Raw genomic sequence first — 18,625 nt, 5'->3', positions numbered from 1 at the left:
TGTGAGGACTGGTTAGCTAAATACATAAAGGTAATCTAATTTCACTACAGTACAAAACATCCATCATACAACATGCTGATAAAAATAAATAAAATATAATACAGTACGGTACATTATCAGTTTCATAGCCTACGATCTTAAGAGTATGTAACCACCCCAATGTAGGTATATTTCAGTTTGTGAGTTTCATGCACAAAATACTGTATTTTTTAAATTGATCTGTGTTATGTATCACAGATGTTTGCAAATGTCATGTTTGGTATTGTACAATAGAAATCTCATATGATCTTTATCATTATCATCACCATCATCTGGACCTCCTTTCCCACCCTACGGTGGGATGAGGAGTTGCAGCGTTCAGACAGCCAAACTTTGCCCAGTTCAATGGGCCATGCATCCATCCACTCATCATTCAAGCCCACGGAATCCTGGCTCCATCTGACAGGCGAAAAAATTTCACCACGTTCTGTAGCTTCAAATATACCTATCCGATAGAGCCAGTCCGAACGCCGTCACGTTAAAAAAGGGTGCCAAATCCCTGGTGATACGCTTCTTCGCACAAATTTCATCCAGCCAGCTCGATATCTTGTCAGTCTTTTAGCCTCGCCAACTTCCACACCTCTCTTTCTCACACACTCATTCACCATATCCTTCCATTTTCTTCTTGGCCTACCTCGCCTCCTTCCTTCTTCAAATTCGCCCAGATATCTCAGTGGTAGGTGGGGGAGCTCACCATCCACTCACTCGATGCAGTGCTGCTTTGGGTATCTGCCCTTTCCTCTCTTCCTTCTTTCCACTTCTGTCTTTCTTTCCTTCATTCATTCCTCTTCCTTCTGCCTATGGGTGACACTACACTGAGTGATAGGCCAAATGGTTTCCTGTACACCAGGAAACCAATTCCTACGCTGGAGGGTAACCATATAACCAAATTAAGGTGCCTGGTGGTTTATTGGGTAATGAAGGCGCTCCAATCGGATTGAGCCTGTGTAGGTTTATATCCAAGGGATGATTGGAGTTTATTGTTCATGTAATGCCACTCAGGGATGAGTGAGGCTGGTCACTCTCATCATAAATGTCAAGACCAACTTGCCTAGCCCCGGGCTTGTACGCTTCTCATAGAGTAACATAGGATTGGATGATGGATGGATGGATGGATAAACCCTTTCCACCACTATACTGTCTTCTATTCTCTCCACATGGCCATACCATCTCAGTATCCTACATTCTCTTCGATTCTGGTGTCCACAGTCTTCCTCACTCCGCATCTTTCACAAATCACATCATTCTGTATCCTATCTACTCTCTGTACTCCACATACATTTCTCACCTGCTCTTACTGCTGACTTTTCATTTTCATGCCACACTATAGTCTCACACCCGTATATTAAAGTTGGCACTAACACTCCTTCATGTAAGTCTCGCACAACTGTAACACTCAAGCCTCTGTTTCTTACCAATGCCCTCATGGCACCAGCTACTTTCCTTCATGTGTCACTCTACTTTCTGCTTCTTTTGCATATTGTTCTCTCATTTCTATCACAGCAGACCACATCACTGTATTTTCCAAACTCATTGGCTGATTTCAAAAGGTGTGAGCATCATGTTGGGTGCTTAAACATGCCTGCCACTACACCAGCGCCACCCTGGCGGCTGACACACAAACTGAGCAGTGCTACCCCTGAGAAAGCCCCTCCATACTACAGAGCTCAGTGGCTGTGAGGCATTTGCACAAAAATGGCTCCATGTTGGCTGACCAATCAGTGAAATACTGACATTATTGGCTGTCATGTCTCTCTCTCTACAGGGCCGATAGTAATAATTACTTTGAAGGTTTGACTGACAAAATGAACATGCCGTATATGTTGTGTAATGTATATATTGTTTTTTTTTAAATACATTACAAAGCCAGGCAAGTGACGCAATTGTACATTTGGTTCCACTCCTACTCTTCCTCTAGGTTTGAACCCACAACTCAATGAGTGAACAATTTTGAAGCATTCATTTGTTACCAGAAATAAGATGGAGAGTGGTTGGTAGCTGTGTGTTTTCGAGAAATGGGGTGAAGGCAGATGGGCGGAGGGAAAGGAAGGGAATAAGAGGCCATAGATTCCTCAATGCTTCATAGAAAACATGTTTGTAGATGTAATGAATGTTTCTCCCAACAAACACTAGAACATGCCCTGTGATGCAGGGGCTATAATTAGCTATATTATAAAAGGACTTCTATCAAAAGAATACTGAATTACGGGAGAAGTACAGCAGATTAAACAGAAAGCAGTGCTTAAGTTATTAATTTGTTCCAGTGTCCAGAGTGGGAGATCCAGTTAATGAGAAAAATAATCGTCATGGATAAACTTGACTATTGTTAGCCAATGACAAATAACTGTTTAACTTGGTTGATCACCATATATTCCCTGAAACGCCTAAAGTCATCTGTTGATTGCCAGGATGAACCCCTAAATGGCCACCGATGTTGAGCAATGCCTTATGGTGGCACTGCCTGTGGCACAGAATTGACACTTGTCAAAAACTGCGAACAGTAATGAGAAGGGGACAAAGATCTGGGAGATGTTGACATCGAGTTACTTTACCCCAGGGTTCCCTTCTTTTCCAGATTTTGAAAATGCCCAGTTCTGTCCTGTTTTGAGGACACTGGGAGCAAATGGGTTAGGACCTCATCTCCTGGACTGACCATTTACCTTGTATGGTCTATATGTCTTTGGCTTAATGTTATCAGTGTTGTATCTAGAGTTTAAGGATGGTAATAAATCTGCTGTATCACCACTCTGGATTTATGTTCTCACATTGAATCTGATGAAGACTGAGCAAGTAGCACTGACAACTCGTCAGACGAGAAAACAGTTGAGTGGTACCAGATGCCAACAGAAGATGACGTTGATGACGATGACTACGAGGACAAGGATGATGCTCCACCTCCTTCTCACCGCAGACCTGTTGCACCACGAGGCAAGAAGGTAGCAAAGCAATTACTTTTTGCTGCAAAGGTTGAGGAGAAGGCAAGCATGTCGCAGGAACGCCAGCGACAGAAACTTTGGTGCGAGTTCCTCCTCCCTTGCTCCACCATCACTACCATTTTCCTCCACCTCATGCGACCTCTCACCATCCTGCACTATTTAAAAACCTGAGCCTGTACCAGGACCATCTTCGTTGGTACCAAAAGCCTTGTCTGTCCCTCGGCCTTCATGACAGACTAAAAAATATACTGTAAAACGTGGCTGCCTGTAAAGGATCAAGAGGCACTCCACGTAACAGTTTCCGGTAACGGCACCACCTTCCTGAGCACCCTACTCCTGGACACCGACTACTGATTTCAAACCAAGGACCTTTACATTTAAGGATACTGAGTCTGATGTACGTGACACAACAGGACTGACGGCCAACAGCTCAGTACTGAGCTACATTCTTATATTTTTCGACCAGTACTTGATGACGCACATTGTCATGGAGATGAACAAGTATTTCCAACAGACTACCACTGCAGAAGGAAACAAGGGACCTAGATGACAGTTTTGGACCGACGTGACAGTGCCTTTGTTGCACGTCTTCTTGGTGCTGACGATGTTAATGGCTTTCATGAAGTAACATGCAATTGTCAGGTACTTGACTGATGTTCTTACCTGACTCTATATATTCGGCAAACACAAGTCTCGAAACACATAGAACATCCTTCGTTTCCTTCATTTCTCGGACACCACTACCGTGGACCCTACAGACACTTTGTAAAAAATCAGGCCCGTTTTGGAGAACCTCAAAGGCAGGATAAAACTCCATTTTGGGATTATGTAAAAGGTTGTGATTGATGAGTCGCTAATGTTATTCCGTGGCCGTATTTTTTTCAGGTAGTACATCCCATTAAAACGTCATATTTTGGCATAAACCTATTTGTGCTGTGTGACCGTGAGAAGGGTGTTATCTTGGATTTGATAATATACACCAGGGCAACGACTGAAATTTCACATAACGATTGTCTTGGCATTTCTGGAGCAGTAGTGAAGAAATTGATGGAAGATCATGTAGCAGAGTTCACACACTCTACACAGATAACTGGTCCACCTCTACAGAACTGGCATTGCACCAGCCCACAAGGGACATTGGATGCTGTGGCACAGTGTGGTCAAATCAGTGTAACATGCCAATGTTCAGTAATGGGGAGGAGAGAGGCACTGTGGAGATGCAACGAAGCACAGATGTTCCTGCCCTGCATTGAAGAGACAGGCGTGATGTGCACATGCTATCAACTGTGCACACAGGAGCTCCCGCTGACACACTGAAAATAGACACTGCAACAGGCAAACGCATACAGAAACCAAATGCGGTCACAGACAACAATCATACCATATGCTTCGTTGACAAGAGCAACATGGAGATTTGTAGTGTGGAGTGCTTTCGTCATTCTGTCAAGTGGTATAAAAGACTTTTTCCGCTTGGTACACATGTACGTTCTGAATGCACATCATTATAACTTCCAGAAAGATGGACAGACACACTCTGTGGGAATGCACGTACATGACTGTGCGTTCGAAATCTTGCAGGAATATGGTCCTCTGTCATCAGTGCCATGGTAACGTACAAGTACAATTCGTGACCGACATGGTGCCAATGATTGGGCTGCTGTACATTTACTAGAAAAACTGCCACCACCCAGTGAAGGCCAAGGACCAACACGAGCTGACAGGAGTGACCAGGTAGATTCGTGCAAAAATCACCACCTGGCATTGTCATGGATGTAAGGTGGCTTTCTGTCCTCCCGGCTTCCCAGAGCACCATACCAGTGTAAATTACTAAGTGTGGCATGAAATACTTATAAATATTGAAAAAACAGTGTGCAAAGAACTATTGGTACAAGTAAGTATTTGTTAGTGATAATGTAGGAAGTATGAATAAGAAAGTGTGTTTGTGTATGATTGACTATGAAAATAAGTGTTACTGTAAGTAAGAATAAGACAGTAAGTCAAGAAAACAGAGAAAGTGTTTCCCAGACAGTGACTACTTATCTAAGTTTGCTTTGTGACCTGGGATGAGAGGGGAGAGAGGTTAGCATCCGTCGCTCGCACTCTCTGCCCGCTCTGCAACCTACAACCAACAACCCTACCTGAGTAAATGTTAGACTTTTTCCGTTTACTCATTTTACTTGTGCCAATATTTATTTCAATGTAATGTTTTTCTTGTTTTTTTAATTCATATTCCTTGTTTACTGTACTTATAATAATAACTTACAACCTCGCTATCCCTTCCCCTCCTTACCCAGACCGAGGTGCAATTTTGTGGCCTTATCTTTTTTGACTGGGAGGGTTGTCCCTAAACACACACAGCAGCACCCATTTATACCAAAACAGACTAGAAATAACACCCTTCTCCTTTTCGGCACGCACTATCCTACCTAGTGTAGAAAAACAACTCCATACAGGAATAAAGATTATAAACAAATTCATAATCAAGATATTTTTTGTCTTATAAGTACACATATTATGGACTGAATCTGTTCATTTTATATATTTCTTGTTTTGCACAAGCATTTCAACAACATATGAAGTGTTCTTGTGATGAAAATATGGATGCAAAATCTTCCCATCCCTTCACACAATTCTCTTCATGAGAGGTGCAAATCATGGGTTGTAAGAATTTTGCCCGTAACGCAAGCCCATACAGACACAGGAGCACCTTTATCTGGTAATACTCTAAAAATAGCATCGCTCGCCTCTCTTTTGACACAAACTACACTACACCACCCAGGCAACAAAACTAATTCCATACTTGCATAAACACAAGCATCAAAAATGGTGAGAAGAAATCATATCTTTTTAAAGTACCCATACTATGTACTGATTTTGTTCGTATTACATATCCCTAGTCGTTGAAAACAATTTCAGCAACACTATTTTTTTTTAGGGGGGATTGAAAATATGGATTTTTCTTAGTACAGTGTATTATTACGCATTTGCTTCGTTTTAACTGCCGCGTCCACTGTCATTTTGAGAATATTTCAGCGAATCATTATGAATCATGGGATGGGTTTAGGAAGCTAAAAATTACTTTGCCAAGTGCGCCAGATGATTCGCTTCAATTTGGCAAAGAAAAAAAAACGATTTCTAGATTTGATAAAAAGGTCGTGGGGCCGGCCAGGGGCGCCAGTAAATTTCTGAAGCCACGGCCATTGAAGGGTTAAACCTACTGTGTATGTAATATTTTATCAGCCCTGCAGGCTCCCTGTAATGAGTGCTATTTTCTGCCGTTACTCTGAGTCAAGCCGCAGTGTTAACATCTATAATGTAATAAGTTGCGTCTCTCTCTCTCTTTCTTTCTGTGTGTGTGTGTGTGTGTGTATGTGTGTGTGTGTGTGTGTGTGTGTGTGTGAAATTGAGTCATTCGGCTGGTGCAGCATGGCTAAGAGGCTTCGATATGTTTGTGGCCAGGTGGGAGGCTTGGTTGATGCAGGATGGTAGTTTGACAGCCAGGTTGGGTGGGATGGGTGGACGAGGAAGCTAGGGTGTAGTTACTGGGTTTAAGTTGGGTGGGTGGGTGGCTACCTGAAGGACAAAGTAAAGACAAGTTTAAGTCGTCCTATTTCTGAGATCTACTATACTGAGAGAGATTGTGGGTACGTGCTTTGATGGGTGGGTGTGTAGGTGGTTGGATGGGTAGTGGGACAATAAGCCTATGAAAACAGGTAATTTGTGGTAATATGTCCAGGATGGTAGTTGGTTAATGTGTTGAAAATAGGTACTATCACTATTACTCTGGCATCTTGCTGAAAAATATAGGTCCAGTGGGTTGCAAAAGTTCCAGTGTGAAATACATCCAGTAGTTAAAAGGTCCATGTATAAGTGGAAAGTAAATGTCCTCGTGGGATAATAGGCTCATGGGGAAAATGGTCTCATTGTGGAAAATATATCCATGGGGGTATGGGTCTATGTAGGAAACCAAAAACCATGGACATATCAAAGTTTCTAATGGGAGTGTTTGTCATCATCATCATCATCAACATCATCATCTGGATCTCCCTTCCCACCCCAGGGTAGGTCGAGGAGCTGCAACGTCCAGACAGCCCAAATTTGCCCACTCCAATGGGCCACGCTTCCATTCACTCATTATTCAAGCTCCCGGAATCCTGGCTCCAACTGATATGCCAAAAACATTCACCGTGTTCAATAGCATCACATAAACGTATCTGATAGAGTCAATCCGGATGCTGTCACGTTCAAAACGGGTGACAAATCCCTGATGACGCGCTTCTCCTCACAATAGTCATCCAGTCAATCTCCTAGCCTCACTGACTTCTAAACATTTCTTCCTCAGTCATCCACCATATCACTCCACCTTCTCCTTGGCCTACCTCGCCTTCTCCCTCCTTCAAATTCTCTCAGATATACCTTTTTCACCACTCTACTGTTATCCATTCTCTCCACATGACCATACCATCTCAGTACACTCTTTTCGATTCTGGTGTCCACAGACTTCCTCACTCCACATCTTTCAGAACTCACATTATTTCGTATCCTATCCACTCTTTGTAGTAGTCCACATACATTCCTCAGCAGTCCCATCTCCACTGCTCTTACTCTTGAATTTTCATTTTCATACCACACAATAGTCTCACATCCGTATGTTAAAGTTGGCACTAACGCTCATTCATGTAAGCCTCGTGCAACTGCAACACTCAAGTCTCTGTTTCTTATCAAGGCCTTCATTGCACCAGCTTCTTTCCTTCCTTGAGTCACTCTACTTTCCACTTCTTTTGCACATTTTTCTCTCTTTTCTATCACTGTACCCAGGTATTTGAACTCTCTCACCAATTCCAATCTTTCTCCATTCACTGTAACATGACAGTGGGAGTAACCTTTTCTCTCAATAACCATCATTTTACCCTTTTTTACATTTACACTCAAGGCACAACGCTCACAGACATCAGGAAAACTCTGCACTAGTCTACCAAGTTCTTGTCCGGTATTTGCAAGTAGTACTGCATCATCAGCATACAACAAATTTGAGATATTCCATCCATCAACATTCATTACCAACACCATACCCCTCTCCATTACTCGTGTTTTTATTTCTCTCATCACCCCATCCATATATATTGAACAACCATGGGGACATCACATAACCTTGTCGCACGCCCACACCAATCATGAACCATTCACTTAGATGCCCATTAACCCTTACACATCGTTCACTAACATCATAAAAACTCTTGACGGCACCTAGCAGCTTACCATCTACACAGTACACGTGCAAAACATTCCACAATCCTTCTCTGTCTACTTTGTCGTATGCTTTTTCCAGATCCACGAATGCCATAAACATATTATGGTTCTTCTCACAAGCATTCTCCACTATTTGTCTCACTGAAATATTTGATCCACATATCCACTCCCACTCCTAAACCCACCCTGTTCATCCCTCACTAGAACTTCTGACATCTCTCTTACTTTCTCTTATAATAATTCTTCCATATACCTTCCCTACCACACTCAGACTATGCCACGATAATTCTTGCACTCACTTTGCTCACTTTTATTTTTTGTACAGGGATGCAATCACAGCCTTTTTCCACTCTGCTGGCACAGTTTCACTCACCCATGCCATCTTGCATATCTCCAACAAGCATTTCATTCCCTTCTCTTCACTTCACTTAATCGTCTCTGCATACACCTCATCAGTCCCAGGTAATATCCCATTTTTCAGCCACTTCACAGCACTCTTCACCTGTGCGATTGTCACGTTTCCTGGCGCTGTATTCCTTCCCCGCACACCTCCAAAAACCAATCATGTTCACAGTGGCTCTGCTCTCTCAGTTTCCATTCATCAGGCTTTCAAAATATTCATTCTATTGGGTCCTTACTTCATCCCCATGGGTTAATAATCTACCACTTACATCCTTCACACCTTCACATTTCTTTCCACTTTCACTTCTACATTTCCGCGCCTCTTTCAGAATAACTTCCTATTTTCAGAGTAGTTTTCATTAGTTTTTCTTCCTAGATCATCATTTACCCCTTTCTTTTTTCTCTTCACTAGTGAAGAGGAAGATTTGTCTGTGGAAAAAAATAATCAGTGGGATATAATAGGCAAAACTCCGTCATCAGTTATTTGGAAGAAAGCTGTGGTATTCTGGCACATCGCTGACATATGGTTAGAACTGCCAGGGTTTATATTAACCACCATGAAAATGAACATGAAAATTATCATTTGTAAAATGATTAATAATCACACACTGATGTGTTCACAGAGATGATTCATTCTTCTTCTTCACACTTGAGCCTTCCCCAGGTTTATCTTTGTGTAAAAAATATTGCCTTTTCTCAACAAAACAAATTGCACAGGAGTGTATGGGTATAACTTCCCACTGAATAAGTCACGGACGTGTGAAATGAAGAATCCCGGGGCATTTGAGTTATTAAATCAACACGAATAGCGAGTGCCCGAAAATTTCATACAAATTTCGCTTACGCATTTATTTTGAATCATAATATATATTATTGGTTTACTTAATTCTCGTAACATGAGAGGTTTGTGTACGATCTCTCTCTCTTTCTCTCTCTCTCTCTCTCTCTCTCTCTCTCTCTCTCTATATATATATATACCGTGTATACATAAACAGGGAAAGAGACAGAGTTGAAACCTTGATGTAGCAAGAATTAACATTAAATGCACTGACCTGAAGAAGTTAATAAACTGGTAAAGCCATAAATTGTGGATGATAGTGCTTGTGGGATGGACCAGATTATTATACTGTATAAGGTATCAGGTCCATTTCTTAAGAAACTCTGATGATGATTTTCCTGCATTACTGATTCTCTTTCCTGTTGTTTTTGGAGGGTAACAATTGCATTTAGATCAGTGAGGTAAAGCATTTCACTTCCATGCGCTATTTCACTCATACTCATGCTAACTTCAGACACTTTTAATCATCTTATGAGAACAGTTTCGAATTGGAGGGGTGAGTTCAAAACGTCACTAAACACCCTCCCTGTTTAATATACATCCTAAGCTGCATGTAATAATCAGACGGCAGCAAAAATAAAATTTACATTGCATCATCGTAGTAAGAATTTGTGACGATGTTGATTTTGATGTTAATGATTATGATGAGGCATATTGTCGGTGATAATTATGAATCTAATAATTGATGATCACCATGTTAATGATACTGTGCTCGTCCTGAGGATGCTAACTTTTTGGACAGGGCTGACGGTGTGGTGGAGACTGGTTTGTTTGAGAAATGGCTGCGGTATTCACAGCCCAACAGCACCTCGTGCCTCAACACTCCCAGTGTCATCACTGTCACCGCCGTCCTCTCACTCAGTAACTTATGGGTACGTAAATGGGAGACTGCATTCGACTAACAGAGGTCTTCTTTTAGCTGTGTACACTTTTTTTCTTCTTCAGTCTCACATACAAAGTTACAAAGTGTAGGGGGTTAACTATCATCATCTGTTTACTTCTTTTCAGAGTATTACAGACTTCAGAAAAGCATGCCGAAATGTTTATATTTTAAGTTCTATACACTTTCTTCACGGGATATAAGGACTTGAAAATGAATAGAGAAAAGGATGGAAGTAAGAGAGAGAGAGAGAGCAAAAAACATGTTCCTCCCGACAGCTGCAGAGGCCAATATCTCTCACGTGGGTGTATGCGGACATTGTCAGTTGATAAAATGGTGAGGCACCAAAATTTCTTGTGTACTTCCTCTTTTACTGAATTTTCTTTTACTGTTTTCTTTTATAACCTTTACATGTGACACGAATATGAATAATAAAGAGAGACAGAAGTAACAGGATGAGGCAAAAGACAAAGTAACTCTGCTGTTGAACGTGAAATGGCAAATTTATCGATGATAATGATGGATAGTGACTTTGATCTTTCGGGTGAATTGTGTGATGAGCCTGGGGAGGAAATGGTGACAGAAACTGCCAGTACGAGTGCTTCAGTGTCCCAAGATCGTCCTGGCTCCAAGGGAAAGGAGCCCTTAGTGCAGCAAGGGAAGGAATTTTGGAAGGGAGTGAAGAGGAGGCGGGTTAGCCCTGGAACAATGGCCCAGTGTGACCCAGCTCGCCATGAGTCCCGAGGTGAAACACCTCCTCGCTCTCCCAGCCCCTCTTCACTAATAGCTTCCACCTCTTCAGCCGAAATTTCTCCTGAGTCTTCGTCGGAGTCTCCACCAGCACCTACAGTGAAGGCAGGCCGTAGGGGACGAGGTAAATCCCTTACTTGTGGTAAAGGTAGACTAGCTTCTAGAGTAAGGGCTGCTGCTGGTACACGGCAACCTAGTGTCAGTTGGAGTGACCTTGAAATGGCCCAGTCTGCCTCAAAGCCACCCTCAGCCAGCCTACACCGCCATGAGAGGGAACCCTGGATGCCTTCGTGTGGATGGAAGGTTCCGATTTCGTCCCGGAACAACTCTACTTCGACGAGAGTTCCTCTTGGATACAGCCTGCCTTCACTCTTGACGAGGATGCTGAGTGTGTGGACTACCTTTTGGCCTTCATTGATGACGAAGTCATGCAGTACATATGGGATGAGACCAACAGATGAGTCACAATGTGCTTCAAGTGGTGCAGGTGCAGCGCAAAGGCAACAGTGGACCGTGTTTGGAGTGCAGGAACTGTATGTGTTCTTCGCCCTCATGCTTCTCATGCCCCATTCAAGGAAGCGTGAGTTGGAAGATTACTGGTCCATGGACCCTTTGCTACCCTCACCCACCTTCAATAAGTACATGGCCAGAGATCGCATCCGTAACATCATGGGAAACCTGCACTTCACCAACATTGATGTACCTTCCCAACCTGAGCCTTTTTCGAAGATCCGGGAGATTCTGAAAAAAATGAAGGATAAATTTATGTCGTTCTTCCACCCATTTCAGAAGGTTGTCATAGATGAATCCTTGGTTCTGTTCCGAGAACGACTGACGTACGTACAGTACATTCCAAGCAAACGTCATCGGTTTGGAATCAGGTTCTTTGTACTGTGTGACTACGGGGTACATCCTTGACTTGTTCATCTATTCAGCCAGCACTGTCAATCTGGACAAAACACACCCCTTGGCTTCTCAGGCTGTGTAGTGAAAGTGCTGCTTGAAAGGTATTTTGGTGGAAATCATGTGCTGTATACTGACAACTATTATACAGCACCGAAACTTGCTAAATACCTTTCAGAGCACGGCATCAGCTCCTGCAGCACTGTGAAGAGTAATCATGCCCACTTCCCAGAATACCCCGTGGCAGGAAATTCGCAGCGAGAAGACATGCACCTACGCAAGTCTGAGAAGATGCTGGCATTACGGTGGCATGACAAGAGGGTTGTGCCCATGCTCACCACCGTACACAAGAGGGAACTGAAAGACAGTGGGAAGGTCGACTGTAGGACAGGCGAACCTGTTATGAAACCTGATGCTGTCATTGACTACAGTATCAACATGCGGCTGTTGGACAAGTCCAACATGATGATTGGAGAGATTGACTGCCTCAGGAAGAACATTAGGTGGTACAGGAAAGTGTTTCTGCATCTCATTGACATGACGATGCTGAACGCCTTCATCCTGTACAAGATGAAGGTAAAGCCACCCAAGTCCTTCTCCATGAGGTTGTTTACCAGGATTTGTGTTCAGCAGCTGCTTGAGAGGTATGGTACGGTGACAGCAGAAGCTCCAAGGTGTCATTCTGTTAAACTTCCTGACAGACTTGAGCATGGATCGGCACAGATTGGAGCAAATGCCTGCGACAACGAAGAGGAAGGCTACGATTCGCAGGTGCCAGGTGTGTGCACATATCACCAGACACACACCTGAGCAGAAACGCACCTCTTGGCAGTGCACTGAGTGCCAGGTTCCCCTCTGTGTAACGTGCTTTTTTTTATTACCACAACCTGAAGCATTTCTAAAACAGTGCAAGTTGATATGTAAATAATGTGTAAATAGCAAGTGAAAGCACTGGATGTAAATATGATTGAACAATGGAAAATAGTTTTATAAGTTACTGCAAGTGACAGTGCATAACATAGTGTAAATAAAATAGAAAGGTAAATAATGTAAATAGAATAGAAAATGTAAATAATTAGTAATATAAGAATATGGGTACAAATACTTGGAGTAATGACAGTGAAAGTGAAAGCTTCGCTCTCTACGTAGTTTACTGAACGAGAAAGTGAATGCCTGGAGTGAAAATAAACTACTATTACTGAAGGAAACTTAGGGATAAATACTGTAGATATGTAATAAAGTACTAGGAATATAAAGTGTGTGTTTATGAATAATAAATGACAGAATACCTGTGGGGAACGCACGCGTCGGAAGCTAGTATGCGCTTGTAATTTACATTGCTTTCACAGTGTTTTTTTTTTTGGAGTATGGATTCCAAACTACTTGAAATTCATATAATAGTGTTTCTAGTGATAATATCAGGCTGTCATAATTATATTACGGGGTGTCGGGAAGTGTAAAGTGGAGACTTTGTTACCCAGCTTCAGAAGTCTCTACAAGTCCTACGGTAGTCGAAAAAGGCTCAACAAACATCCCAGGAGAAAGCTGAAGGTATGTGCCATCTGCATATGTTATTATAGTATTCTAGGGCTAATAACTGATTTTTGACAAATATTTTTAAAAAGTCAGTCTGAGAGCGATTATCCCCGTTGGACGTGCAGGGACCACTTCCGACATCTGCAAGGTTAAGGGGTTAATGAAGGGATTTACTATATCCTTTAATGAGGTCCCTGGTGGAAATATCCCTTCGCCCACTGATTCCCCCTTAAGGAATTCCTTGCTCACAGTCCACTCCACCTTACCCCACCCTCCCACACACACACATTACACACATACAGAGAGAGAGAGAGAGACCTTACTGAAGGCATGTATAAGCTAAATCGTATAATAAGGTACCTGGTGGAAATGTCCCTTCCCGGATTGTTTCCCCTTAAGGAATTCCCCGCTCACAATCCACCCCACGTTACCCCCCCCACACACACACACCAACACCCATTTGTGCAAACATAGCATAACACATTAAAAAATGCACCGGGAAACTTTCACTTTCGAGGTTGGAATCGCGAATTACGTATAATTCTTGATCTTGCAAACTGTTGCATGATGCTGGCGCATATTATGTTCGCTGATTAGAACTGCTTGAATTAGGTTTCATATATATATATATATATATATATATATATATATATATATATATATAATAGGGTGGTTCTCATCATCGAAGGTGCAGATTTTTTATGGGTCATCCCTCACTTTTGTTCCTGTTGGTACAAAATCTCTAGAGGCCAAATTTCAATCTTCTGTTTTATTATTTAATGGTGTCCCACTGGCCTTGAAGTTCATATGCCATCTGGGCCGAATACTACTCCAGCCCGACTATGTCCCCATTCCGGTGTCAGTATTAGCCACTCGTTGGGAGGAGGTGTCATGGAAGCTGATCTCACACTTATTGTTGCCTAGTTTGGGAGGCACTGCTAGCCTTTTGAGAATCCAGGAATCACTGATGGTGAGCTTCTATGACCTAGAACAGGAATTGTGCTGCTCCTCGTCTAATGACAGGGATGAAGTCCTGAATTCAGCATAATTCCTCACTCAGAGAAGTCGTTTGTGACTTTCAGTGACTGGACACATTATTTAGCTTTCTTATTGTCTCATTCCACCCACATGCATGGGTCGACGTCCAGGACCCATCAGAGGATCCAAGAAAGGAAGGATGGCAGCGAGTGCTGCTTGTGACGAAATCAGGGACAGTCTTCGTTTGAATGACAGCCGCATTCGGTCCCAACGTCCTTCTCTTCTCAGGCTCATTATCCCCCTCATTCTCCAGAGCTGCAATCATGGCCCTCTTCATTTCCAGGTTGAGGAACTCGAAGAATGCCAGGCCAATCAGCTCCTCAGAGAGGTACCAAAGATGACGGCTGAAGTCCTTCACAGCAGCATATGAGACATCCGAGTCACTGCAGCCAAGGATGTCTTTAAGGAATTTCAAGTCATTTCAGGGAGAAGACAACTGGCACTGTGAACCAGTACTGGATGTAGAGTGTGACTGCAAAGATGACGAACTGCTTGAGTGTGGTGAGCCCTTGCACAGTGCCCTTGAACTGCCCATGAAAGAGGTAGATCTTAGCTGAGTAAATGTTTTTGGCCATCCAACAGGGAAGGTGGTAGGTGCCAGGCCCCCCGGAATGGAAGCCATGAGGAGGATAATCACCATGAGCCTGAGCAACTCCTGATAATCGTCTCGTGGCTGTTGGGCAGTGAGTTGAAGACAGCAGAAGGCGGTGACTTCATTGCAACAGGAAACAACGTTTGTGAGCATATTCTAAGTGATCTGTTGCAGCAGAGGTTGATCCCCACTTGAAAAGCTTGATGAGAGGGATGTCCAGCTCTAATACGATGATCCCAGTACAGACTGTGAAGACTTTCTGGATCATGTTCTCACCGATGTGCTTCCTGCAGGCTAGGCATGGGAGTTCCTCCTCCATCTTTTGCTAGAGGAGAGTGCAGGCCCCGGGGCGAATTCCGGTGTTGTTAGCAGTTGTGCCAAAGGCCATGCTTGTCACCAAATCCACCAAGTCCCATTCCTGACGGTACCAGAGATTGCCTCCACCATGGCGGCTCCTGTTTCTGATCGCAGCTTGTAGACATTCAACACCTTGAGAGTTCCCTCTCCAGACACCAGTAGGAATAAACATTCCAACTTTCCTTGACCAGGTTCTTCAGCAACCAACTTACTGTCCCAGTGAACGGTGAGGGGAACACCAGGCTTGAAGGATGAGCACAGAGCTGCTGCCCTTTTGCCATCGGCCTTGATTTGTCCCTGACAGATGCTTTGCCGGTTCTAAGCCATTGTTGAAGATCTTAGCCATACACAGATGTTGCAGCAGCCAAGATGTGGACAGAATTACCGTTGCAGGTCTGCGTGTGATCCAGGGCATTAGACAAATCTCCAGTGAGGATGGATGCACGAGATTGGGATCATTGTCATTTGGGTGAGAATGTGGTAGCTGACATGGATGGTTGGGGAAGAGATTCTTTGTCTTCTTTGTCCTCTTTAATTCCTCCGGCTCATTGGAAGCTTCTACTGCTGCTCATTCTCCTGCTCTCATAGTTCCTGAACTTGGGAATTCTCCTCCCTCCCATGCTTCTTTGCTTAAGCATCCAATGGCCTTTAGCTGATACCAAGCATGAAACCTTGAGATCCTTCCTCCCATTGAGCCTTCAGATGCTCCTTATCCTCTCAGTTCTTCAGCAGCTTCATGGCATCTGTTTGCCCCAATTTGAAGAGGTTTCTCAGCTTCAGTTTGAAGTCAGTTTGCTGCCCTTCTTGTCCTTCAGCTTGCCAAACGAGTGCTAATCCTCTTACAGATTTTCAACTTTCAGGATCCTGTGCTAGCTCTGTATCACTGGAATTCTGGCACAATACCAGAGTCCAACGACCTCAGAGTCCATCATCGGTGCTGGATCTTCTTTTCCTTCTGCAGAAGATGGAACAGTTGCCAAAGGATCTCATCGTTACGTGACATCTTACCACCCATGAGGTGGGCGAGGGGGTCTCCAACCAACCAATCACGGTCTTCTTCCTGGTTTTCTTCTCTTCCTTACATTTGTCATGGTCATCTTCCTCCTAAGGAGAAGGCTGTTTGCCAGCTGAAGCTATTGCAATCAAACTTTGAGACTGACCTCCCACCTGGCAAGATTCCTTGGATGAAAGGCTGTTATTTACCTTCATAATGCACAAAACAACAGTTTGCAAAGCCAGTCAAAGGAGGAATGACATTACTGACAACCCAGCTCCCTCAGCCCTCACGCTGCCACAACCCCCCCAGGGGCCATAGTGTCTTCTCTTCCTGCTTCCTGTCACTTTCCTGCTTTTCCCGCCATGACCACGTCCTCTTGTGGATCAGTGAGAGGCTCCCACGAAAATGGTCCCATTCTCCTAGCTTATGGGGAACTTCAGGGCCGTTGGGGCACAAGAATTCTTAGGGGAATGTACACAAAAACTTTACATATGGTAAAAAGATTGTGTCCCCTCCCTGTGGCGGGGGGGACACAATCTGGCCGCACTATGGGGTGGTACACTACTACTCTGCGGCCAGGTTGTGTTAGGAAGAATACTGCCACCGTATTCCCTGCGTGTCGTAAAAGGAGACTAAAAGGGGCGGGGTGAGGGGACTAGGGACCTCCTCCTGTTTTTTAGTTCCTAAAAAGAGACAGGCCAGAGAAAGGGATGGGGGATGGAATTATCCCCGTACCCTGAAGATTAGGTCTATGAATGTGCGTGGATGTAGTACGATTGAGGCTAAGAGGAGATTGGGAGAATGTTTGTGAGAAGAAAGTTGGATGTGTTAGCTTTGAGTGAAACGAAGATGAAAGGGAAGGGTGAGTCTATGTTTGGAAGTGTGAATGGAAGATTGTCAGGTGTTGACAGAGGAAGGGCAAGAGAAGGTATGGCCTTGTTAGTGAGTCCGGAAGTACAACAATGTGTGATTGAATGGAAGGAGGTGTCATCGAGACTGATGTGGGTGAAAGCGAAATTTGAACGTGAGTTGTGGGTGTTTGTGAGTGCATATGGGCCTGGTAGTGAAAGGGATGAACAAGAGAGGGAGTCATTCTGGAATGATGTTGATGAGTGTCTGCAGAGTTTTGGAGCGAATATGAATGTGGTAATGATGGGAGATCTGAATGCTAGAGTGGGAAATGTAGCAGTTGAAGGCGTAGCTGGTATGCATGGTGTGCCTGGAAGAAATGAAAATGGGGAACAAATGATAGTGATGTGTGTTGAGCGAGAGATGGTGATTGGGAATACGCTGTTTGAGAAGATATTTATAAGTATACATGGGTGAGACAAGAGGGTGGGAGGGTTGTTGGTAGAGCTTTGATGGACTGTGTGGTTGTGTCTAGGAATGTAATAGGAAGATTGTTGGATGTGAGAGTTCTGAGAGGGAAGGGTGGAGGTATGTCTGACCACTACCTGGTGGAGGGAAAGTTAAGAGTAGGTAAGAGATGGGTGAGAGCTAGGAGAGTTAGGTGTGGCAGGGAGGTTTTGAAAGTGAGTGAGTTGGATAAAAGAGAGAAAAAAATAGAGTATCAGGAGAAATTGAAAGATGAGTGGAACGCAGTGAAAGATAAGGGAAAATCGCAGAGTGGAGGAATGGCAGTTGTTTAAGAGTGCTGTGGTGGGGCATGCAGAAGAGGTGTGTGGTGTGAGACGTGTGGGTGGTGGTGTAAGAAAATGAAGTGAATGGTGGTGCGAGGAAGTAAGTATGGCTGTGGCTGAGAAGAGACGTGCATATGAAGTGTGGCTGCAGAGGAAGGATGTCATATGAAAGGTATAAGGAAATGAGGAATAGAGCAAGAAGGGCTGTGCGTGATGCTAAAGTGGCAGCAGATGAGAGGTGGGGTAGGCGGCTGACAGAGAATTTTCAACAGAATAAGAAAGTGTTTTGGAAGGTGAAAAGGGTGTAAAAGGGAGAGTCTGGGAAGGAAGAACGAGTAAAAGCAGAGGATGGAAGGATGTTAATTGAGATGGATGCAGTAAGGAACAGATGGGCAGAGTATTTTGAAAGATTGTTAAATGCAGAGGAGGAAAGAGTAGCTGAGATTGTGGCAGATGGAAGGGTGCAA

At 43.7% G+C, this 18,625-nt stretch overlaps 1 protein-coding gene across 1 annotated transcript in view; it reads left to right on the top strand.

The window, feature by feature from the left end:
- LOC145407416 (glutamate receptor ionotropic, delta-1-like) overlaps positions 1–18,625 on the top strand; it is a 417,443-nt gene that overhangs the window by 375,296 nt on the left and 23,522 nt on the right. Inside the window, exon 8 of the mRNA XM_080278347.1 lies at positions 10,208–10,337. Within this exon, the coding sequence (XP_080134473.1) occupies positions 10,208–10,337 (130 nt within the window). The remainder of the gene's footprint in view (positions 1–10,207; positions 10,338–18,625) is intronic.

Source organism: Coenobita brevimanus, chromosome 8, assembly GCF_032717465.1.
Source record: "Coenobita brevimanus isolate Jiangsu-jjx chromosome 8, ASM3271746v2, whole genome shotgun sequence".
NCBI classification, from domain to species: domain Eukaryota; kingdom Metazoa; phylum Arthropoda; class Malacostraca; order Decapoda; family Coenobitidae; genus Coenobita; species Coenobita brevimanus.
The sequence above is the reverse complement of the archived record's forward strand: the minus strand, read 5'-3'. Positions and strand labels throughout refer to the sequence as shown.